General features: G+C 46.0%; 1 protein-coding gene across 2 annotated transcripts in view; it reads right to left on the minus strand.

The window, feature by feature from the left end:
- The window catches only part of SGSM3 (small G protein signaling modulator 3), a 28,539-nt gene extending 4,022 nt beyond the window's left edge, over positions 1–24,517 (minus strand). The window contains exons 1-15 of one of the 2 annotated variants that reach the window (XM_010281843.1): positions 24,468–24,517; positions 15,226–15,309; positions 13,856–13,941; positions 12,583–12,649; positions 10,804–11,012; positions 10,544–10,651; positions 9,423–9,566; positions 8,833–9,028; positions 8,457–8,602; positions 7,266–7,493; positions 6,259–6,313; positions 2,683–2,810; positions 2,213–2,368; positions 1,609–1,663; positions 1,117–1,166 (exon numbers count right to left, since the gene is read on the minus strand). In XM_010281843.1, the coding sequence (XP_010280145.1) occupies positions 1,117–1,166; positions 1,609–1,663; positions 2,213–2,368; positions 2,683–2,810; positions 6,259–6,313; positions 7,266–7,493; positions 8,457–8,602; positions 8,833–9,028; positions 9,423–9,566; positions 10,544–10,651; positions 10,804–11,012; positions 12,583–12,649; positions 13,856–13,941; positions 15,226–15,232 (1,635 nt within the window). In that variant the 5' untranslated portion in view covers positions 15,233–15,309; positions 24,468–24,517. Of the gene's footprint in view, positions 1–1,116; positions 1,167–1,608; positions 1,664–2,212; positions 2,369–2,682; positions 2,811–6,258; positions 6,314–7,265; positions 7,494–8,456; positions 8,603–8,832; positions 9,029–9,422; positions 9,567–10,543; positions 10,652–10,803; positions 11,013–12,582; positions 12,650–13,855; positions 13,942–15,225; positions 15,310–24,467 lie in introns of those variants that run through there. The other variant, XM_010281844.1, reaches the window with a different exon arrangement.
- Between the last annotated feature and the right edge of the window lie 339 nt (positions 24,518–24,856).

The raw sequence follows: 24,856 nt of genomic DNA on the forward strand, positions 1-24,856 counted from the left end.
CCCCCCGAACGCCTTATGCTCTTGCAGAAGGCACCATGTTCAATTCCCCAGAGTACCCCAGGGATTTGCTGGGACAGCAGGACCTTTGTGCCTAGGTGCTGCCCAGGAGGCCACACAGGTGACCCCAGCACCACTCTAGCAGCAGTCAGTATTGTAGGAACTGCTGCGGTTTGGTGTGATGCTGACTGAGCTAAGGGAAGGAGAAGGACTTGCACCAAGCATCTCTGGGACTCGTAAGCTGATAAAAATCAAGGCAAATAGGGGTAGATGGGAATCCCAGGTCAGCTGGTACACCACTCCAAGGTATCACCCTGATATGCTGTTTGCATGATGGATATTACAAAATTAGGATAAGTGGGATCCTCTCTATTGCCACAGTTGGGAGGAGAACTGCTCAGCAGAACAGGGTGTGTTCACACGCAGAGGTGATCTGCATCTACGGAACCAGCCCCAAGAAGGGGGTGAGGAAGCAAGTAAGATGTCAATGGTGACCTCTCTCAGGGCTTCTCTTGGGGTCTCAGGTCAGTCTTTGAGCCCTTCCTCACTCTCCAAATGCTGAGGAGGAGAGGGAGAGCAGGGCCTTCTCCACTTCGCCTGCAACTTGCCTAGGCCAACAGCTGATGACGTTTGTCTCCTACCCATTACACCAGCTTTGGGCCCATGTTGAGGTATCTGCTCTAAATAGGTGGCATCTCATCACTGCCAGTGCGAGAGGAACTGAGGTGGAGTGCCACAGGCACAGCCTCAAAGAAGGAAGAGAGCACAGGCAGCAGGGAGCAAGCAGAAACACTGCCCACAGGATCCTGCTGTGTACCTACCTGCCTGCTGCTTTCTCAGCTTTCCCAAAGCTCATCTGGGCCTTGCAAGCCCAGGCATCACGCTCAGCTACCCTCTGCAGCCCTCTGGGGCCCTCATTCTCCACTCTGGTCAGCACAAGGAAGTTGAGCAAACAGGCTTAGGAAGATAAGCTGCCTGATCACTAAGCACTCAATAGCCAGACAGGGCAAACAGAGCCAAGAAGGGAAATATATGCCTCTTTTCAACTATGTTTTTTCAGCTACGAATGACTTTCTTTTATATTGTTTTTTTGTTGCTGTGTTTTGTTTTTTTTATTACCTCTTTGCTCCGCTCATCCAAGATCTCCACAAATTTTGCAGGAAACCATCCTATGAAGAATGGACAAAGAAGCAAGTCTAACACAGAGAAACCTCTAACAGAGACAAGATCAGAGCCCACTGGAAACTGAGAACAAACCAGAGTTCATAAGGTCTAATCCCAAAGAAGGAAGCAAGCAGCCTCAAAATCACAAGAATTAAGGCAATTGCGAGAGGAAACCAATTACAGGACACTGCCCACAAGCAGCAGAGATGACATGCACCCAACCACCCTGCGCCAAGAGGATGGAGACTAAACTTGCTGTTTGCAAGAAGTAACCAGGTAGCTGCACCACTGCTCTCACAGCCTGCTTTAACACTGCCCTTGTCACTGGCAGATGCTCCGGGTAACTGGCAAAGCCTTTGCTGCAAATGTGCCAGAGCAGTTGCTGTGGATGCACAGATGCGCCGCATCCGGCCCCGCTCTCCCCAGTGCAACCCATCCTGCTCTCACCTCTCAGTCCATTCAGCTCTCCCACCCAACAGTGCTCATCCTTCTGGGAAATGATCTGAAAAACAGGGAGTGGAAAACACTGGTTGAAGAAAGTGCAGCGCCAGGAGGGCAACAGCTGCCTGGCTGTGTATGTGCAATGAAGAACTGCTTTCTTCTCAGCTGTTTTGCCGATGTTCTCTTCTCATGTCCCCCAGGGCCTTCAAGGGCAAAAAGCAAACACAATGTTGTCCCTGTTTTCCCCAATTTCAGGTGGGATGCCCACAGCTAAAACACACATGGATGCTTTTACAGTCTTACCAGAGCTTAGTGCGCAGTGTTAAACCGAGACCCAGGTTGGACCAAATCAATCTTTTGCTCAGCTGTATGGCAGCCAGGAAAGGGACTTTTTGGTTGCATTGAGAATGACCCACAAAACAACACTCACAGGAACATACTGCCTCATCCCCAGGCAGCCCCCAGAAACACCAACTGCTTCCCTTGGACTCCTAACTGGGCCCTGAGCTGACTTCCTCCCTTCTTTCCCTGCAGAAGAGGCAGTGCAGTGTCCCAAACAATTTGGGTCTGCATGGTCTTGCCCTGGTCCCTGTCTCACAGGCTGACACACCGTAATGATGTCATTCTTGCGGAAGCCCAGCTCATCGTCATCGTGGCGCTCAAAGTCCAGTAGTGCCTTGGCTCGTCGTCGTCGGTTGCGGGAACAGGCCACATAGTTCTCATGGTCCCGCTGGTGGCTCTCCATGCTGTAGTCTGGAGTCAGATCCTAGCGTGCATGTGGACAAAGAGCAAGGAGGAACGAAAAGCAACAGATGACTCTCAGCTGATCTGCCAAAGCTTGCATGCCCCTCATCCCAAACCTTTTCCCACTCCTAGCAGGCAGCAACCTCCCAGTGCAGCCCTCCTCCACTAGAGATGGGTTAAGCAACCCTCACCCTCCACCCACACACTCCCACATCTGGAGTGTGTGGGCTCGAGGAAGAATGCGCCAGGAGCATTTGAACAGCCCTGTCCTGTGGTGGACGCTCAACGCTCATGCCTGGAGCACACAGCAGTGCAGATCCAGCTGTTCCCACTCACAATGCTGCAGTTCTTGGGATCCACACACTGGAAGTGCCGTGCCACCTGGAGAATGGCTTCACGCAGGTCAGCCACCAGCTCTGTCTGCTTGATGTTCTTGGCTTTCAGTGCCTCCAGATCATCATCCCCTTGGGGAGCCCACACAGCCAGAGGGAAGGCAAGGAATGGAAAACAAGTATGAGGTATTTATTTTTTTGTTAACATTAGAAATTATTGATTCTACAGAAATAAAAAAATTAGAGGTGCCTACACTAAGGCACGTACTTACTGCCAATCTACTCAATAATGTAAATAACCAGCACCAATTTGACCGCCTCAAATTTTAAGGAGCTGGTGTTTCAAACCACATATGGAACTGGAAGATGTCATCTTTGATCTGTCTGGACAACTCTGGACAAGTATACCAAGGTACTGGGTAATCTTAGAGAAGTGTCTACACAGTATAGAGTCAGCTGAATGGTGGCACACAAAACTAGGGAACTTTAAAAAATTCTCATAAACTGAAATTCTCCTGAAACTGAAACAGCTCTCTGTTGAACTACTTCTGATTTTTGTACACCCCACAGGCTGAAAGCATATTCTTCACTGAGTCTTGAAAAAGATTTGATAAACCAAGACAGCCCACTTTCCTCTGTCAGTCTAGAAGTCAGAGCCATGAGAGAAAAGCCACCATCTGCTTAAGACCTTGACCTTCCTATATGTCAAATTTCAAAAGTTTTTGGTGTACAGAAATGGTCATAAGTACAAAGTAAAAGTTACCAAAACATTTTTCAACTGTCACAAATTGCCCAGGAGTTTTGACAGCCTATCTTTATTAATTTATGGAGAAAGATACCTAATGGGATGGATTCTTTAGACAGTTAATGGATCTGAATGCCTTAAAAACTGTGTACATGATGTTTGGGAACGATGAACCATTCGCTTATTTTTCTAAAAAAATTCAGTTTGTTTTAAATTCAAGGTGTATTTTCATGCATCTATTTTTGCGCCCTCTATAATATATAGAGGTAGCTTGATTAACAAAATCAACATTTAAAACAATATTTTTCACTGAACTCCAATTTTTATACAAACACAGCTTTTATGCAAGACCCAAGTAAATCATTGGCTAGCAAATTAGTACTCCATTTATCTTCTAACGGCATTATAGAAACCAATATGAATAAAGTGTGGCCAGAGCTACAGAGCTGCTGCAATGGCTATGTACACATGAAGATTCTGCTTATTGAAATGTGATTAATAGTATCTTTTAATCACAAGTGATCCTAATTAAAAAAGACTAAAACTTTAAGAAAATAAATAGAGGCACAAAATTAGATTTAAAATTATTTTTATAATTGTTTTCTATTTGCTGAATTAAATTACTACAGAATCAGACACGCAGAGCTTGAGAGAAAATTGAACTTTGCTTCTGGACTAGAGAAATTGTAGGGCATATTTACTCCCAGTCCAAGCAATGAAAATTAACAAAAACTCCTCCTCAGTGACTGGGGGTAGGAAACAGAGCATGAAAGAAGTCTAACTACAGATTCAGAGATACAAAGATTGTAAATAGATAGGTGATCATGCAGATGGCAGGGATTCCCAGAAAATCAGTGTTGCTAAAACAAAGCGTGACTAAAGAAGAAACTGCTTAAGCACAGCCACATCAGCTCAGTGGGCTGCCCTCATTTACATAGATCACTGGTCCTTTCTGTCATTCAGTTGCTTCTGGCCGAAATACCATGCTCCTTGCTCTGTACTCAGATCAATCCCACCCAAATACAAACAGGAGATATGGGAAGCAAGTTCCACACTCTCTCACCTTAGAATATACATGATACAGAGGAAAGTAACTGGGGTTTCCAACAGATTCACTTCACTGCACCCGACATGCCTGCACGTGCACTTCCAAAACAGGAAATCAGTGCAGGATCGTGTGAGGAGGCTCTATTCTGAGCCTGCAAAGACTGACCAGCTGCACGCTGTGCAGAGGAGGACTAGCTCTCCTGGATTTCCTTGTTGCAATACCCACCCAACAGGAAAAGGGCAACACACACATCTTGTTCTCCGCCAAACTACCTTTCGCTGTTTCTTCTCTCTATTTCTTCATTCGAAATCTGGTCCACCTCCTTGAATCTCAGCTAGAGAAAGCCCTGGCTGACCTGATCTAGTATGAGCAAGAGTCTGGCTTTGAGCAGGAGAGGTTGGACTACAGACATCTAGACATCCCTTCCGAACAGTGCTCCTGTCCAAATCACTACTAAATCTGCATTCACTCCAAAGGAATAAGAACTAAGTTCCGGGTAAGTTCTTACTCCCACCCAGACAAGGGTACCAGCTCTACACAGTAACTATCACAGGTAGCAGATATTACAGTTACGGTTGTTTGACAGTTCCCAGTATAAGGTGAATTTATCACACACAAGCTTTCCTTCCCCTCAACTTGGGCTGAAGTTTTCCATTCTGGTCATCTGCTGCAGGATGATAACTTCTCTACTTTAACCAATGTTTTAATCACTAAGAACATTGGGTAAAAAGCATGACAGTCACTGTACAGAAACCCCACTGAAATGAGAAAACACTGTCAATCATCTCAGTTCTACCATTGATATATTTTGAAGCTTGAACTTCAAATTTATCTTTGTGTGTGGGTATAACTCTTCATCAGTTTCATAAAGCTACTCAAACTTGGTCAAGGAGACTGAGACACAAGCAAGATGCATTGGGCAGGGAAGTTCCCTGCCGGTTCAGTCTCTACTGACTGTATGATAACATTAAATACAAGAGGTCAGAGTTAGGTTGCACAAGCAACTTTCCTGCATTTCTTCACTTCTGCATGTTTGACTTTACAGCTTCATTGGTCTTCTACGATAACTTTTATATGTAATGCTGTATGTGCTTGTCTTTTTCCGGAAAAAACAATCTCTGTGGTGAGATGTGGCAATTTCAAGAAAGCTAACCAGTTGCAAGGAAGGTGATGACAGTGAGGTTTACAATAGAAAAGGCTATGATGGAGTCACAGAAGCAAGTTACTCTTAAACTCATGCAAAACCTACTCTGGCCCTGTGCTTTCTGGACATATGCTGGCTTAGCTCATAAGCGAGGAAAATTAAGACTCAGAAGTGTTCAAATCATCAAACTCTCAAAGTAAGGGGGACATCAGTGATGTTTGCGTTTATAAGTTTTGACGAGTGACACACTGGACCATCCTGCCCTGTCTCAGATCTTCAGAGATGTTCCTGAACTCAGCAGAGTAAGATCAGGAGAGTACAACATCCAGCCCGTGGACTACATATGGTCTGCCAGAAAACATGTTGGACCTGTTGGTCAGTGCAAGAAGGACATTACAGCTGGGCTGAGCTGCAGCCTGCTGTTAGTCACCATTTAAGGACTAGACATCTAACCTAAAATTCACTTTCTGAGCCCAGACCAAAGCAAGCGAGTAGAAAACTGCACTTCTTCCCTCCCATCCTTCAATTCTGTCTCCCTTCTCTCCTTTTGCTCTGTCCCAGTGTTTCCCTGCTTTGCTCACCCCCTCCCACCTAGGCTGCTATATCCATCAGCACCACATGAAAGGCACAGAATTGTCCTTACCAAAAAGCAGAGAGGTGATGCCAGATTTCCTGCGCTGAGTCCTGCGTCGCACAATCTGAGGGAGAGAGAAGAGAAAGAACAAAGTGCACACATTAGGACAGATTTCAGAAATAAAGCAGTCCTCCACACAGGTCAGCTCTGGGCAAGGGGTCCTGACAGCTACCACTGGAAGGGGCAGGCAAGTGAACTGGCACATTTTAGGCAGGCGTTGTTCCAGTTCTAATGCAGTGAATCAGCTCTACTGCTTGCTCTGCTCCATATGCAATGGGTTATTTATAGTTCAATTATTAGGAAAGCATAATTGAAGTTCAAGAGTCAACCACGATTCAAGTGAATAATTTTAGTCTAATTCTACTTGTTGCCAAAAGCAGTTCTACACATAATTATACATCTAAATTTCTAATTGGATGCCTATTACATTTTAGAATCGCAGGAGGGTCTTGTGATTAGCACACAGACAAGCATCAAGAACATATCTTCCACACAGGCTTGATAAAACAGGAGCTACCCTATCTGCAACTACAGGCTATAGTCAAAGATTAAACACAGGTGCATTTTTTATTCAGCTTCTCAAAGGCTGCTGCTGTTTTCTTACTCTACCTTCCAGAGTTATTTTAGTGTATCTGTTTCTTACTAATGTATTACCTCCAGTTCCTACCCTGCATGCTCCTAGCAAACTCTGCCAAAAGCATCTGCTGTTTCTTTTAGTTACCATTAACACAATGCATCACTTTCCATCATAACTCTCATTAATGATAATTACAACCAACATCAATATCCCTTTCACCTGGGGATTTATCAGCCAGAACAGATCTGACAGCATTTCACTAGTACAGACCTCCTCCTGACTTCCCAGTACCTTTTCTCCACTGGACGACAGAGTCATCCTGGAGCCAAAATCCTCTCAGACGGGAGGACCTTTTCCTCACAAACAGGGATTGGAAGGGAACATGTAAGGGAATGGTAAAAACGCAGCAGCAGAGGCAGGTGGGACTCTGTGCACTCACTTTGGATAAATTGTTGACAGTGGTGCTGGAGTTGAGCAGCTGCCCTTGATCAGCAATGAGGTAGGCCAAGTGTTTGCGACGCTGAGTCTCCACTGCCACATCTGTCAGTGAGCCAGCCACACGCATGGCCTCCCGCAGCAACACATCGGCATCTTCAATCTGACTTGGGATGTCCGAGAGCGTGTTGAAGATTGAGGCAGAGTTCTCCGACTGGATTAGCTCATCCTCCTGCAACGATGCAGTCATTTTGCTATACAGAACAATGAGCATGAGAGCTATGCTCTTGGGGCTGCTAGATGCAATTTTTACATTCAGTGTACAGCCTGGACCAGACACAATGCAGGTACAACTAGACAATTCCATGAAAACCTCAGTAGGAAGAGTCCAAGCTACTTATGGGAGAGGAACAGCATTTTTTACTACTCTACTGCACCGAGATCTGCTCTTAAAATTCTAGCCGGCATGTTGAAGAATCACAGCATCCATCATTGAAATGAAGTCAAATCAGCAAGCAAAGACAAAACAGAAGCTATTCTGCACCCACTGCCAGGATTGGGCACAACAGGGATCTTGCTGGGGACAAGGGAATGGAAGATGCTCATTTTCACAGACTACTGAGCGCCTACCATGTCAAACTGTGCTTCACCTTCCCCTCACTCCCAGGAGGCCCACCCTTACCATTCACACAGCAGACTGAACCACAAAATGTTTTTTTTTTTTTTTTTTGCATAAAAAGGAAAAGATCAGGTGGCTAAATGTAAGCCAGCCAAATCAAAGGTAGTCAGGACAATGCTAATCTCTTGAAGCATTCATCAGTGCCATCAAAAGCATCCCAGACAATCACAGCCTTGGCTCTATATCTCTGCTCAGAGATGGTGCAAAATCAAGAGGCATCTTGGTTTAGCTAAGATGGACTCTCAGGTTAGGAGCTAGACTGAAGAGAGGGGGAGCAGCTGATGGGGTTTAATTATGAGGGAGCAAATGAGGTAGGCAGGGGAAAGAGCAACCTCTGAATCCTGTGAAGTGCCTTGGAAGTTCCTCACAGCCCCCAGTTCTGAGGAAAGCAGGAAGTCACCTTCCCAAGCACATTCCCAAATCACACACAGGAAGTGGATACAAAACCTTCTGGCCCCTAAAACTCAGAGTTAAACACCTAAGTGCTATAAAAGAGGAAGAGGAGGTGGGAATTACCTTCATACTGAGCATGCCCAAAGTGAGCTGGAACAGCACCAGAGAGCCCTGGTAGAAGAAGAGGTCCCAAATACGCAGCAGCAGCTTGATGTGGACAACACTAGCAAAAGAGGTGAGGAACCAGTGCAAGGTGATCAAGGAGAGCTCTGTGAAGAGAGACATGGAAAAGAATAACAACAGAGGAAATCAGCCAACCAGTGAAGATGGCCTCTCCTAAGTGCTGTCCTCTCAGCTTAAAGATTGACCACCCATTGCCTCCATGGCCAGGAGGTTTGCTCCTAGCCTTGGTGCTCTCCTTTTTTGAAACAAGAACAATAATCCTTGTCTGCACGTCACCTTGGCAAGAAAACCTATGGTTTCTAGGGCACACTTTTACCAATGTCATGCTCCTGGAGCAGCTTGTCCAGGCGGGGCAAGTACTGCACAATGAGCTGTCGCAGGACGCGCTGGTCCGTCTGCACACCCATCAGGGTGGTGCTGAAGTAGGAGGCAGGAACCAGTTCCTCAATGATAGCACACATCATCCAAAAGGCATCTTCTTCCTCCAAGAAGAGCAGCAGAGAGGCAGCCACCTAGGATTTTGAAGGAAGAACAGCATGCCAAGCCCGTCCTCAAAGGAGCAGAGCTCTTTCCCCACTTCCTCACACGGAGAGACGGACCAGTGTCTAGGTGACCAACATCTTCCTTCCTCTGCAGCAACTCTCCTGCAGTCTCCACTGAAAGGATTTCTCCTTAGTGTAATGCCTGTCCCTCCCCAACAGATGGACTGAATTCTGCCACATCTTTGGATGTGTTGTGCTAGTCTGCTCTCCCTGCCCTAGGAAAAACATTCCATGTGGAAGGGATTTCCCTTCAGCTCATCTGGAGGCCACAGTGTCTGGCAGCACTGCCTCAAATTAGTTGCCCCAGCATAGTCACCATAGACAAAATGATCCCAGTCACAAAGACAGTCTGAAAGCAGGTTACCATGCCAGTGCCTTGGCAATATCCAATCTCTGGGTAGAGCCAGGCAAGTCCTCGTAGTATCCTGCGTAGCCGTGGCACCCCAATACTGTTCATGTTGGAGAAGCAGGCATTGCTGGGCATCGTGCGAAGCAAGTCCTTTTCAATCTGCCAGACAGCCATGAACAAGGACAGGGTCAGCTTGCAACATCTGAACAATTGCCTTCCACTCTCTGCACTTCCCCAAGGCCCCTTGCCTCAGGGGACTCTGCTTCCCCACACCCATTCAGAAGTCCTTCAGCACCAAAGAAGATAGCCCTGTCCAAGCACCTGGAGTCAATTTATCAGCCTTCATTGACAGGTGGGAAAATGCCAGTGCAGATGGTGACTTGGTGTTTCCCAAGAAATACTTGCATAAACTCAGCCCATAGGTTCACAGCTGAGAACAGCGATGCCTAGTGGTTGGGTATTTCATCTGCTTGGATTTCAAGCAAGGCTTCCTAATAAACCTATTCCAGAAAGAAACCAACAACCTGGCTGTATCTGTGATTGAGAACTTGGAAGTGAACAGCCCACATATTTCCCTTGGGCAGTGTTGTTCCTCTTTCCAACCATTCTGAACCTAACTTCTTGGTGAACGGTAAACATGTGCAGAGCTCACTTTCTTTTGCCATGGCCTTAGTCTCCTCCCACAAAAGGAGAGGTCAGAGGAAGAGGGAAAACACCCTGTAACAGTCTTGTTGGTGTTCAGAGACTTCATGTTTGGGGGAACAAAGACATTCCCTGGAAGCAGCTGCCACTACTTCAACAGAGGTGCATCTATCAGCCTTTCACCCTCCACTTCCCTCAACGAATATCAGGATGTTTGCTGAGATGCAACTGCAGCACTGTTTTCTAGCATGCAAGTAGCATGGGTCCAATCCCTTCCTTGCTGTCCTAGGAAGGAGGGGAGCTGCACAGTTGCTATTCCAACAAAACAAAGGAGAAATATGCCCAACAAGATTAAGCTTTCGCAGGATTCAACCACACGTCCTCTCAACTGTCTCTGCTGCAGGTGTTAGGCAGGCACTCCTTCCTCAACACAGAAAATCTTGCCCTTCTCCCCACTCCCTTGCGGCCAGTCAGCACTAGGCAGTATCTCCTACCTGTTTGGCAGCAATGGTTTCATCATTAGAGCTGTTTTTCACGATGTCCCGATATGACATCTCTGAATTCCTCTTCTTCTGCAAGGCCCCTGACAGGCGCATCCACAGCTGGGGGACAGAGTGAACAGAGATAGGAAGAGTCAATAAGAGAGACACCGAAAGCCATAATCTGGCACACTCTCAGGCAAGAGAAAGTGGTGTCGCTCCGCTGTCTCTTACTCCAGGCAGGAGAGCCTGCCCAGAACAGGCAGCACTCTCACCTGTGGCCTCATGCTGTGCGGAATGCCAGCTAGCACCAGAGAGCGAAGCTTGTCTGAATGTGGTAGGGTGACCTCAATTTTGTCCCAGGTGAGGTCACCCACGTCATGGTTGTGTGTGAATTCCAGATGAGCCTGCCACTTGAGCCTCTGCTGTGGCTCCTCTGTCAGTGGGACACCCAGAAGCTTCCTGGAGCTTGGCTCCACACCATCTGCCTCAGCAAAGGGAAGGGAAAGAAATGGAGACAAGTGAGAGAGGAAACGAACATAGACAAGGTGGGGAAGAGGATGGCCATCTGAAGAAAGCACATTTAAAACATTCGCATCTTCCAGCCAGAGCATGGAAAGGCAAAACTTGGTTTCTAACAGTCTTCTCCATGCAGTAAACTTTATGGTCATAAGCAAAAGGCAGTGGAGCCTTGAGAACTAAGAAGCTGTCAGCAGGCTTCTCGTCTCTCTTACTCATGATTTTGAGCAGAATGTGGCTGGAATTAAACAAGAACCCTGGCAGCAGTCATCCTGCTGGGTTTTGTAAGGCTCTATAAACCAGTCTGACAAAAGCAAGCCTCAGAGGTGGCAAGCAGAAGCTATATGCTCATGCAAGTAATGAGGTGCAAAATGTTAACTTTGGGGATATTTAATCACCAAAAAGAAGCTTTAATAGGGACACCTCCAAATTCACAATGAGAGTGCACCTTAACCTGAGGTTGGCTTTCTAAAATAGACCTTTTAGCACAAGTACAGGTTTGATGTAAGGCACTCTGTCCTTCATCATGTAACACATCCCAACAATGCAGTCCAAATCTTTCTGCTGATTTTATAATGCACTCGTCTATTGAATATTCTGTCTGAAAAAAATTGCTGTGACCTGTCCTCCTCTCCAGGTCATTGCTTTAAAGAGGATCCTCTATGACTCAAGGTGCCTCAGGGCACACATGCAAACAACTTCTGCCCTTGCACTGTATGGCCCGAGCCCTGGAAATGTCCTCTCAGAACACATAAAGCAATTCCTACATCCCCCACTCCTTTATCTTCCTCTTTGCAAAGGCAGCCAGCTGTTGTAGTTCAATGCCCAGCTGCAATAGCTCTGGACACATCCTTCTGTTTGGTCTCCTGCCTCTGTATCTTGCAGAAAAAGTAGGATGTGGGTTCTGCCCCTACAGTTTGCCCTACACTTTGCCAAGCTGTTAGGCAGTGAAGAACACATACTGCTGCCACTCATCTTGGCCACAAGTTTTTCAAGAGATAGCACATGTCACTGTGCCTGCTATCAGTGCTTGCAGGGCTACTGACCGTGACAAGAGACCCCACTGTCAACTGGGAAAGTTGACCTTCCCCAGCACGCAGCTACTAGTGGAAATGATAACTTCCTCCTAACTTTCCTCTCTTTACCCACAGCAGAAGCATAAGGAGATGGAAATGACTCTGCTTCATATTCTGTGCTCCAGATTCCTGTAAGGCCAGCACTTCTAACACATGTCCTTTGTTGGGATCACGAGATCAAGGAGCCGTGCAGATATCCAGCTGTTTACCAGCTTCTCAATGCCACAGCTCCTTCTCCCTAAGGTCGAGCCGTGCAGATCAACGCCACAGCTCCTTCTCCTTAAGGTCGAGCCGTGCAGGGTGATCCCAACAGTCCCTTGATTGCAATGGTAGGATACAGAAAGATGATGACGGGTGGGTAGGTGAGACCTAGCACAGAATGGTTGTAAAATCACCCAGAAGCATGGGAAAGGCCGGACCCAGACACAACGGAAGGGTTAGGGCTGGGACTGACTTTACCTTCCTTATCAACTCGGAAACCAAATTCATCATAGTGGAACTCTGGCTGCTCAATGCATTCTTCTTTCTGGGGAACGTGAAGAAGGAGAACAGACACTATCACCAGTCTTGAACAAGTGAATAGAGACATGTGGATATTGCCCCATCCCACCACTGCCCACACTGTGCCCTCTGAGCAACTAGACTCCTTGCCCTTTTATTTTTGATGCCTCCCACCACCATTCCCAGCTGGAATGTGTGGTGTGTGGGTGTGTTGCACGACAACCCCATTTTACTTCTCCATGGAGTCCTGAAGCCCTGCCTTCCCACCTGTACAGATTTTCCCAGCAATAAGCACAGTATCATATCAAAATCAGAACTTCTCCACCTGGAGAGTACCACAGCCCTCCTCGTGGACTGAGGAATCCACACACACCAGCTAAAGTGGTCTCTACTGTCTGCATGTCTAATACACAGCAGTCCTCTGTTACCTAGTGCACACATACTGCAAACACTCTGTATTGCTCCATCTCCTGCCTGTTGCTTTCAGCTTTTCTCTGAAAGACAGCAGACAAAACTGGAATTTGCACCTGTGAAGCAAGCCCAAATTATAGGCCAAAGGAAATTAAGGTCCATGACCCAAATCTCAACTTTCCTCATCTGTGCTCATGGTTGGCATTGGAGGATTCACACTGGAGGTTACAACCAGGCTTTTTTAAGGACTGAAAACCTACAGATACCTCCCCTTTCCTGCAAGCTCACCTGCCCCTCCTGTGGGGTCTCTTGCAAGCATTGCACCCAGGCAGCACCCAAGAAGCATGCTTCTAGCATAGCTCCACAACAAGCTTCACTGAGCTCAACTGCCTTCAGCAAACACTGTGGGTAAGTTGCAAAATTCCACAGCTGCTTCCTTCCTTCCTGCTCTGCCCACCTGGTGACAAGTCTTGAGGCTAGCATTTCCTGCAATGAGCAAGCCATCCAGAGTAGCTTGATGGTGACAGAGGCTCCCTAGGGGTGTCAACATTTTTACAGTGGAGCAATAGTTGCAAAAGAGCAGGGCAATAATTCACACAAGTTTCTTTGTGCTTTGCAAGATCCTCTTGCAAAAGCCAGGATGCAGCTGCAAAACACATGAATTTTAAGCAGGAAACAAGCATCCACAACCAAACCACCAGAGGAAAAGTGTGCCTCTCCCTCCTTTGCCCTGTGGCTTTCAGAGACCACCAGAAATCACCAGAGTCGCTTTACTTCTGAGCAGAGCCAGAGAAAACCCCCTCCCTGCCCCACGCTGTACCTGTGTGTATTTTGCCAGGATCTCCTGAGGCCAAATGCTGGGAGTGAGTGCTGAGAAGGGACCCCCAGCAGAGGGAGTGTGATGGCCTAAACAGAAAGAGATCAACATATAGCAGTGAAAACCTGGAAGGACTCCCTTGGAAGATGCACACTTGATACAGACTGTTCCAGCAAGGGAAGGGCTCTCAGCAGTTCATCACTACTGGCACCCTAGACATTGAGACAGCTCCCACTTCACCAAGGAGCAAGTAATTTCAGATGTTTTTTCTGTATCATCAAGCAAAAGAAGTACAAAGGCAAACCAGAGTTCCCTCTTAGAAAAAAACTTCTAGGGAAGAGAAATAGTTCCATAGCATCATGTGATCTTTCTTCTGCTTGGAAAAGCTGTGTGGTCAGTGCCAAACCAGGAGAACCATTACCAAAAAAAATTACTATGGAGAAGTAAACACCTCCTTTGGAGGCACTGACCCCAGTACCAGCAGCACTCCAGAGTTCCCTGAAACTTTGTCAACCAGGCACTAAAATGGGAAATCAGAACCTCAGCAAGATGGTCAACTGCTCCCTTTGCTCCAGAAGGGCTGGGATACTGCCAGACCATGTACAGACAGCTGCAGCAATGAAAGTATGCCTATCATCTTGTTCCTCTGTGTTCAAGATAAGCACCTTTCTAGTCTCGGGTAGTGTCCCACTGAACAGCTTCCCTTGGAATAAAAGCAGACATCAAGTTTTGCAATTGAAGCAGATAAGCATGTTTCAGGTCTTCCACTGTGCATATCACCAAGAAAAATGTTTACTTGGATTTGACGTATAGTCTCCCTCAGGGTTATATATCCTGAAATAACCAGCCAGACCAGGAAGGAAGGTTTAGACAAAAATATGGGGTGGGAAAGTTGGCCACTGTAAGGAGACCTAGTTTTAGTAAAGCTTATATTTCAGTAGTCCACACTGGAACTCCAGTAATTCTTCAGCCTTCTGCCTGCCCTAGAGCTACCACTGTACAGCAAAAATCTCTCAGATCATAAAGTGAGCCACTCACTTTGGGACAGATCTTGCGAGGAGAACAGAACCAAGCAAATCTTAAGAGAAGTGGGAAGGCAGACTACATTTCAACCTCCTTCTTCCTCTGTGTTCAATGGCTGAAGCAGCTTCTGCAGGCTTCAGCACAGGGTAAAAGAAGGAACTGAGTTCACCCTAAGTGAAAAGGGTGCTGGGTCACAAAGAGTGAGGTGGTTTCCTCTCCCTCAATTTGACCAGACAGTATGTTAATGTAAAGAATGGCTCTTGGAACCGGTAACTTTCTTTTCCTAAGTTGCAGCTGAAGAAAGAACACACAACCAAACAAGAAGATAGTGTCCATTTTTGTCTGCTCACCTGACATTACGCTAGGTAAGGCCAAGCAGCAGAGGCTGTCAGCAGGTCCAGAAATGCTGTTCTCAGAGGTGTGAGGTTACTATCCTGTTATAAAAAGGAAAAAAAAAAAAAAAAAGGGTGATGAGAGAACTCAAGTAGCATCTAAGAACATGGCAGGGGACAGACAGACCCCCTCATACACAACTTCCCCCTAAAGAAAATTAAATCCCTTAGTATTTAAGTTCCGCCTCCCCCCAGAAAATTAAATTCCAGAGACTGGAATTTCCTCTTGGTTTCATACCTACCCATCAGCTAGAAAGAGCACACTGTCATTTACCAAATCTCTTGTGACAGTAACAACACTGCTGATTGAGAGAGTGTCAAAAACAAAGTCAATTTTCATCACCTTTTCCATCACATATTCTAAGTCCTGTATTTAATTATGAATACTCTGAATACACTGCCCATAGAGAAGGGGCTGGAATGGTAAAAAGGGTTTAGGGGGGTATCATTAGATGCAACAAGTCTGAAAGAGATTTTAGGAGTAGCATCACAAACCATAGGAGTAAAGTGTATTAGGCTGTGGAAGATTCTGACAAGGATTTTCTGTGATGAACTGGGCTAGGATGTCAACAACATGCTATCAAATACCTCTGCAATGAGCCAGGAGCCAGGCTCCTCTAAACTAGATCAGGTGATAGAGCTCAGAATGATGAAACAGCCCGCATAGCTCCCCTCCTTACTCTCCTGATACCAGTTCGCAGCAGATTTTTTTATAGGGGTTTTCCTGAACAACAATGGAATAGTTCAGTAATCAGAGAGAGATATTTTGGACTTTAAAAATCAACCTTATAACTCTGTGTGTGGGAGACAACAAGAGCCACCTCTACCAAGCAGGTAAAGCCAGTGCTGGGGTATATCAAGTCACTCACACTTACTTGGGAAAGAACCTGGGAGAAACTAACACCTGTACATCTGGGATGGGTCTTCCAGCTTCCCCCTTCCAGTAAAGCTACTTAGGACTGCAAAGAAAAAAAAAAAAAACACTAAAAGAAGAAACCCCAGGGATTCATCCAGCAGGTCCTGAGTTGTTTATAGTGCTCAGGAGTACAAGATTATATAGCCACTCACTGCTTCTCAGTGAGCTTTCCAGCAAGCACTCACAGCCTGGAAGTGGCTTGCTACAGCACTCCAAGATAAGCAGCTGTAAAACATTGCAAAAGCATAAAAAGCATCTGTGTCTGAGAACACAAATGATAAGGCTTCTTCCTCCAAAATTTAAACAGTTCTCTGCATGAGAAAGGCTGTCATGGATGAACAGATACTCTAATCTTTGGACACCAACTCTCAGGGCAAAAAGAAAAAAAAAAAGTTCAGCTTTTCTTTCTGAGAAGTAACATTGCCCACACAATGGCCAGTCATTACCCATGAGTTCCATAAACACTCTTCTATCCTTCCCATCACTCTAGCCCCACTTGTTCTCTTAGCACCAACTTTTCCCTCAGTAGCTGAAGACACAACACACATTACAAAATGAGCACCTGCACACTCATTTTAGATGGGAATGCAGACAGCATGCACACCAGGCAGGTAAATCTGCTGACAATACTTATCCCCCTTCCAACATCACTGTAAATGTATCTTGATGCTTTTTTTTCAGGCTTATCACCACCCTGCAACCACAGCTGCTCTGCTCCTGAGCCTGCAGTATGTCCTTCTCCCCTGCCTTCTCTCAGCCCAGATAACCCTGTTTCAAATGACTTTTATTAGGAACACAGTCACTGTTTCAGCCACGTGGTACGTCTGCCATGCTTCTCGCTGCCTGCGCTCTGAATCTGCGCTCAGAGCCTCAAGCTTGTGAGTAGGGATCCCCCTCGGTCACTATGAACCTTCATCGCGTGCACAGTCACTGCTGAAAGCGTGTTAGGCACGTAGATGAGACAACACCCCGTAACAAGGGAGTTAGCCACAGTGCTTGGGAAGCAGGGCAGGAGAGTGCTGAGGCCGAAAGCCCCTCCTCATCCCAGGACAGGTGTAGCAGAGGGGAGCACCTTCCCTCGTCCACGTCATGGCAGGCTGGCCTCCGCCTTGCTGAAGATCGCTCCCCTGCCTGCTGCCTGCCCTCCTGTCCCTGACATTAGAGCACTCAACTTGATGGGCAGGTTTTTCCTGCCCCTGGTTCCTGTAGAAACCTTCCTACAAGCACCCGTCTGGGAGCGGGACCAGAGACAGTGCTCAGACAGAGGCTCACCCTTGCCCGCGGTGTGCACAAGTGTGTATCACACCTCCTGCTGGGGCACAAGGAGGTGGTGCGCTGGGGACTGCCCATGGACCCAGGTGTCTCCAAGAGAAGGTGCTGAGGCCACTGCACCAGCTCTGTAGGTCTTCCATCACCCTGCTTTCTGCCCACTCCCACTCTGCCTCCAGTAAATCATCACAGGAACGGGGAGGAAGGCTCCCTGGGACAGCCAGGCACCACCCAGTGCAAGCCAGGAGGAGGGTATCTAGCATATGGGATTGATGTAGTAAGTTCTCTCCTTTGACGGAGGGACAGAAACCTAAAGCAACTCTCAAACTCTCCTAGTGAGGAGACAGCAAGTAACAAAAGGGGGTCCCACCAAGCCTGTGAAATTGCATGCATAAAATTGCTACAGCTAATTTAGTTGTGTTATTTGCACAATACACACTTCTGAAAACGAGCAACAGTAAGGGATACAAAGGAAAAAAACACATCAGATCCAACAAATATTAACGACAACTCCCAAATCCTCAAAACCCCAAAATTAAAACCAGTTTTCACCCATGCATTAAGAAGCCATGTTTAAAGGCAATTTAAGTTTCCCATGTGAAGGAATTTTGGTCATGGAACAGGTAGTTTTCACACTTTGAAAGAAACTTATTTTTTGTTAAAATGCAAAAGGTACCTGTTATTTGCAGCTTTACTTTTTGAGTTCAGACTCTAAAACAAACCACACCACCACCGATTCCAGCCTGCTAGAAGACAGCTGTAATGACAGTGTGTGCAACTGGAAAAGAAGACTGCAAGGGAAGCACGCAGTCAGCATCAGGTACAGCTACTTGAAGCACTCCAGCCGCAACACCTTTGTTGGAGTTGCGAATACACACCACGCAGAATTATGTCCAATTAGTTTATTTTCCAGTGTAGGTGTCCTTTACAAATTGATATTTGCAAAGAAGACCTGCAAATTCATTTCTACTTGGCAATATCAAGCCTCCTCTGGACACGCTTGCTCTTCCACACAGCTGTGAGAGGAGAGATTTCAATTACCTGGCTCCTTGCAAACACCAGATAACAATCTCCTGCTGCCTATGTTTGACTTGCTTGGCCTCTTTTGCCACATTATCTCCACTTAAGCCTGCTGTGATAGCACCTGGATGTGCTAGGCATGATCTGACACATTTCAGTCCAGAGCCTTTCAGTAGGATTTTTATTTTGGGACAGAAACTCCTTCCCGGGGGCGTTCTCCCCCTGCTGATTCTAGCAATGAAAAAAATAAGAATCCACTAAAAAGCAACATACCTCTAGCAGACAGACTGCAGAAGATGAACATTTTAGAAAGCAATGTTTTTGTACACTGAAAACGTTACAGCTAGTAACTGTGCAGGAGCCATCACTGAACATCATCAGAAGGACAAGAACAAGCATAACAATTCTTTCTAGAATGATTTTCATCAACTGTCATAGGAACAGCGTATGCAACACTTCCTCTGACAGTAAGCTAGCACGGGGAAAAACTCTGCTTTCCATTACGCTTAATTTGAGCACGAAGCAACACTGCATGCAGTAACTCCCACCGTCACCTCTGGACTGTCAGCTGGTTTCCACTGCTCTCTAATATCTTCCTTTATTAAAGAAAACATACATTTTGGAAGCGACAAAAGCGATTGCAAAGCCACAGCACTCATCCGGAGGCCAAGCACTTAGGTGTAGATCTAGAAGCCTCTTCCAGCTCAGCGTTTAACATCCCGTGTAGATTGCATCCAATTTAACATTTATAGACTGACTCTTCCTCTCTCCAACAAAAATCAGACCCTGCACTGAACCAGGAAGTTCATTTCTGTCCTCTCACACCTGGAAAGCTTAGTTTTCCTAATCAAAATCCTGACTTGCCCAATGAAGCGCACAAGGGGAGCGCTCAGCGGGAAGCCCTTCGCCTCCCCTTCCCCCACTGGTTGCTCCTTCAGGCCAGGCAAAGGCATATCCCGGAGCTGCAAATGCCGCTAGTCCCACGAGTCAATATTTGCTTTGCACACACACAGTCAGAAGAAAACGACGGCTTCACAAACAAGTACGTAAGTGAACAAAGCACAGCCAGGCACCTGACCAAGGGGTGGACAAGATGCAAGTCACTTCTGTCCCTGACACCCTGGCTTTTTAAGTGATGCAGGGCCCCACACAGACACCGACACGCACCAGCTCCTGGTTAAAGAGTCAACACGGTACTGGTGAACCTGAGTCATTCCAGGAGGTATCTTTAAGGTGTACAAACCACGACCAGCCTCACGCTGCTCTGGCTGTTGAGCAACACACTACAAACATGGAGGCGGGGGTGCTGAGGTGGTAGCCTTCACGCTGCTTTCTGCCGCATGACTTGGAATGAGAAGTTGGGGGACTTCAACTGCCCTCAGCCCACTTCTCGTAGCAGAGAAAGTGCATCAGAGATAAAAGGCTACGGTAGGCCCAGAAAGGGGGACACAAGATCTGGAAGGCAGCAAAGGTGAGGGCCTTGCAGAGCCAGGTGGGCAGGCAGGAAGGATGGCAAGCTGCTGACAGCGTTATGCCACTGACTGCAGAGGCGTCACTCAGGACTCCAGCGCTGCCCAGTCACCAACTGGGATCACATACTGACCGCAAGAGTGTGACGGGGCAAAGTGCCTCCTCCCAACTGCCCCAGGGCACTATTACAGCAACACATAACAGAAACAACAAGAAGTAAAATGGAAATCTGTGTCTCCTACCATAAAGCACCTTGGAGGCTCCTGGCCACATTGAAAATCTAATTCTGTGCAGAAATGTAACTAAAAGGTACTTCCAAGCAACAGACCTGCTCCCTGCACCGACCAGTGCCCAGCATATCTGCCTGCTGTAACAAGAGAGAGCCCCACTGGAGCTGAAGGTGCTGAGCCATTTCCAGTTTATACAGAAGGAACAGAACAAGGAACTTCCAGTTTCACATCCATTTCATCTCCATTTTGAAAATATGGATGTGAAAAAGCAGAATTCTGGTTCCTACCACTTATGCATTGGACAGACAGACCACAACTGGACTCCCTGATTGTAGTTCGATGTGTAAAGCTTACCTCTCAAAAAACCCTTTCACAACACCTACTTACATATCAGCATGTATTTTCTTTTCAGAGCAGAACTGCCTTTTATTTATCTGGCTCCAAAGCAGACAGTGGATCCTTTATGCCGGAAAAGGCTGAAGCTCTTACTTCTAAAACCTGCAGATAACAAAGGCTTCCCCCCCATGTGGCTCATGAAAAAAAAAAACCGCAAACAAACCAGAACCAAACTTACTTATGGCTCTGCTGATCCCCTGTGTTGCAAACACTTTTAGCCCTGGAGAGTATACAGCATCTATCCTTACACGGCAGACACTTGGTGCCTGCTAAGCATGAACTGTACTGCTGTGAAGAACCCCTTGTTTGCCAAAACCCTCGGGCTCAGAGGCAGAGAAGTTTCCCCTTTCCCAGTGCTCCCATTATTTGAGTGGTGAGAGGATATGTGATGGGAATATAGAGTGCTCCTCCCATCTCACACAGGAGGATTATAATAGGTCAAGCACTGGAACAACAGTTGTTTTTTTTAATCTGCATTGAATGAGGATGGAAAAAAGGTCAGGATACAAACTAGCAAGGTGTCCACTGTTGCTGCACACCAAAAATTCTCCTTGCTTCCAACATAGAGAGAAAACACACACGTGTCAAAAGGCAGGTCTGCAACTACTCTAGTCTTCAAGGCTTGGGGTAAAGGTGATTCCACATTAAACACCGCTACGCAAATACAATCCAAAGGTTTCTGATTAGGGTCTAGGAGGGCCCCAAACATTTCTTCAGTGAGAGTCAATTTCTGCACAATAAATGGACACTTTCACTCAAATAAGCACAGAACTCTGCAGGAACTCATTTTCCCCAAAACTCTCCAGAAGTGATTTTTATCTCCTGGTCCATGAACTTCTGCACGTCTGCAAACTATTCATAAGATGTCTGCAGAAGATAATGGCAACTGTCCAGTTTCATTTGCTATACAGAAGTTTGTTTTTCAAAAGCATATCTGTTAGAGATGCAGGGTTATACCAATCTATACCAATCAAGGAAAGGTTGAAAGACACTACTGATGGTTATTTAAAGACAGATATTATGACGTCTTTTACATGACACTCCTACCCTAAGCAGTGACAAGCGGTGCCATCCGAGGCTCGCTCCATCACGTCCACAGCCAGCCCTGCATGCACCCTCCTGGTGAAAGTTTTATTCTCAAGCTGGTCTCATCCTACTGCTCCCAGTGACAAAGGAACAACAGCCTGAAGAATGGCTCTTCCTTGATACGGCCTCTGACGGATCCACAAAGCTTTAGCTGGTCAGGGTTTGCCATTCTCTTGGTGAAGCGCAAGAAAGGCTAGCCTCCAGGCCACACTCCTGTAGCTCTGCTGTATTACTATTTGCTCTATTATTTGCAAAAAAGAAAAAATCAGATTCGCCTAGCAGTACTCTAAGCAGGTCTCACTCCATTTGTGTCCAGAAAATGACTTTTTAAGAAAAGCATATCCCATAGCACTCAAGATTTTCTCCTTCAGGGCTCTGTCATCTTTCCAGAACTCAACTTTCTGAAGAGGCTAGTAACATCCAAAACACCTCTCAGGACTGTTTGCAAAGCTCTTACCTAGCATGTTGTGTAAGACTACTTTAGATCTTGTTCCTGCAGAAATTTATAGGCACAGATAACTCAGAGGAAAAAAAGCAAAATACACAATGGTCGTTAACATTTGTAACAAAACAAGACAACACCCCCTCTAGTTCCTGTTTCAGGGGATCAGGAAGATTTCTTCTCCAGAACAATAGGGCTGTCAGGTTATGGACATTTTCTCTCATCTCTGAATCATCAAGTACTTCCCAGCCAAGAAATACTGCACTGACTGGGCAGTGACTATGGTTCTCATAATCATACTAATACCAATATGCTATCTTCTCTTCTCCTATCTCATAAAACAAATGTGCTTTTATTTCATTTCTCTCAGTTTTTTTTCTTCTTAAGCCAGAAACAGAATTACTGATATAACTTGTTGCACTCCAGTTTAAAAAACAGCTGAGGCTTCCTCAGAGACAAAACAAATGTGGAAGGACAACATCCTCCTCTTCCCTACCTGGTGTCAACAGTAATACAGCTGACAAGTGCTATTTTCCCCAATGCTCCCCGATACTTACCATGTGTAAGCTTCATGTACCTAAAATCTTGACCGTGTGATGAAACGTAGCATAGCAAGAAGATGAAACAAGTCTTTGTGTTGCTGAGGATACAAACCTGAAGTGCCAACACCTCTCCATCTCCTGAGGGACATTTGGGATACTGCACTCGCAACACACAGTGAAGTTATTTGTCTACCTCATCCTAGAGACAATTGCAAAATTTCTGTATCCTATCTATTTGAGCTATGACAGGACCTAGGACAACGAGCGTGATACAGATCACCGACTAGGATCACCACTGATTTAGCTAGAAGAGCTGTAAGGCCACATACACCACAATAAAGGTGCGCCTTACCTTTATCATTGAAGATAAAGTTGCAACACTCCTTAGGATTTATTTTTTTAAAGTTTTCTTTCCTTCTCATGTTTTGGTAAGAAGTTTGCAATTAACAGCCAGGAAGAGAGACGTCATCCCAATCATTTCCAAAGCAGTTACAACCTCAAATGCGGTATCACTTGGGAGGGAAGAACTCACCAATTCCTTTGTTAAAGCATCCCAAATACCAAATGTGGTAAGCAATTTTGCAACACAGAAACCAATTCACTAAGAATGGGACTGAGCCTGGCAGCTCATTTCATACAGATACCTTAACCAATAATGTTTACTGTTACCAGAGACTTGAGACTGCCAGCTCAAGTAAGAGACTTTGATTTTTTAAAAGCTAAATATTTTGATTATTGCCTATCTTTTAAGATCATCAAGGTCCTTTAGAACACTGATACGTGCAAAAGACACCATCTTGCAGGAAAGCAGGGAACACGTCAGAAGCACAGCAAAGAAGAAGAGCCTAAATGACACTAGCAGAGACCCAAAATTGGAGAATCACTTCAGTCCTGAGCAGGTGTGCAGTACTTCCCTCACTTCATTTAACTGATGTTAACTCTATCATCCTCTGATCAGTGCAGTACCTCTAGAAATATGTCCCTCCTCTCTGCTGCCCTCATGGATTCCCTTCCTCCTTCTTTGGAGGAAGTTGCTATGAATGACTCTCCCTGAGATTACCAAGACACGTTATCAAAACATTATCCTAAACTGGAATTAAGAAAGGTGGCACCTGTTATTTTAATCTGTTAAATACAGAATTAACATAACTTTATATTAATATGAAACAACCCATCCCCACCCTGACCTCTTTAAGTACGTCATGCCTCTTCTTGCACCCTTCCTTCCCTTTTACTTTGTGAATTCCCCAGGGTAGGAATCCAGCCTTTGTTTCTGCATAGGAAAAGCCACACACAGAGCATGCACATCTGGAAATACATAATGAAATAGATGTTTGCTCCAGTGATTGTTTCTTTCCAGCACACTACTCCAGACTCTGTAGCAGCTGAAAAACTACTCTAGAGTTCAGATTTTTCTGGCAAGCAACTGTATTCCGATCAACGTCTTGGCAAAAGCACAGCAGAACCTCACTCCTGGTAGTTCCTTCTTCAGTGATTTTAAGATCCAGCCTCTCACTACTGAACACCTACTGTTCTTATTTCCTGGAAGACTGCTTCTCTCTCCCATCTATTAGCACTAAAGGATTCTCCATTTCCTCAAAGAACTTTTACTACTCTATTCTCACCAAATGTCACAGCAAGCCATGCAGAGTAAGGCTAAGATATCATGAAGTAGAAAGCTATGACATCACATAAAAAAGCCACATACACAAACACTGAAATCTACTTGTTTGGAAGGAAAGTACCCGCCTAAATTCACACATCCCTGCAAAAATAAGGCAGGAAGAAAAGCAGACACAGGGAAAAAAATTTTCCTGTCCCACCCTTACCAGCTCTGTGAAGAGACAGCAGCTGTCCCGGAGCCCACAGCCACCGCCTGCAGAGAGATTTAAATCCGTGTCACGGCGGTTCTTCGCTCCTTTGAATTTACGTCACCAGGTACGAGGAATTACATTTGTCTCACAACTTCCTTCTAATATTTATTACAGCTGACAATCACAGGGCCTGCAGTGTCTCTATTTATGCCCGCTGCCTAAGGGATACTGCCATATTTCCATCTCTGCTTCGTGACTGTTCCTTCTGCCCAGCCAGCCAGGACAGACTGTCTCTCCTCTGGGACCCCTCCGAAAAGATGCCAGTGTGGAGGGCAAACGCGGATGGCGGAGCCGGACGGATGAGACCACCCGAGAGTCGCAGCCGCGGGAAGGAGTGAGAGGCG

This window comes from Phaethon lepturus, unplaced genomic scaffold, assembly GCF_000687285.1.
Source record: "Phaethon lepturus isolate BGI_N335 unplaced genomic scaffold, ASM68728v1 scaffold9582, whole genome shotgun sequence".
Lineage (NCBI taxonomy): Eukaryota > Metazoa > Chordata > Aves > Phaethontiformes > Phaethontidae > Phaethon > Phaethon lepturus.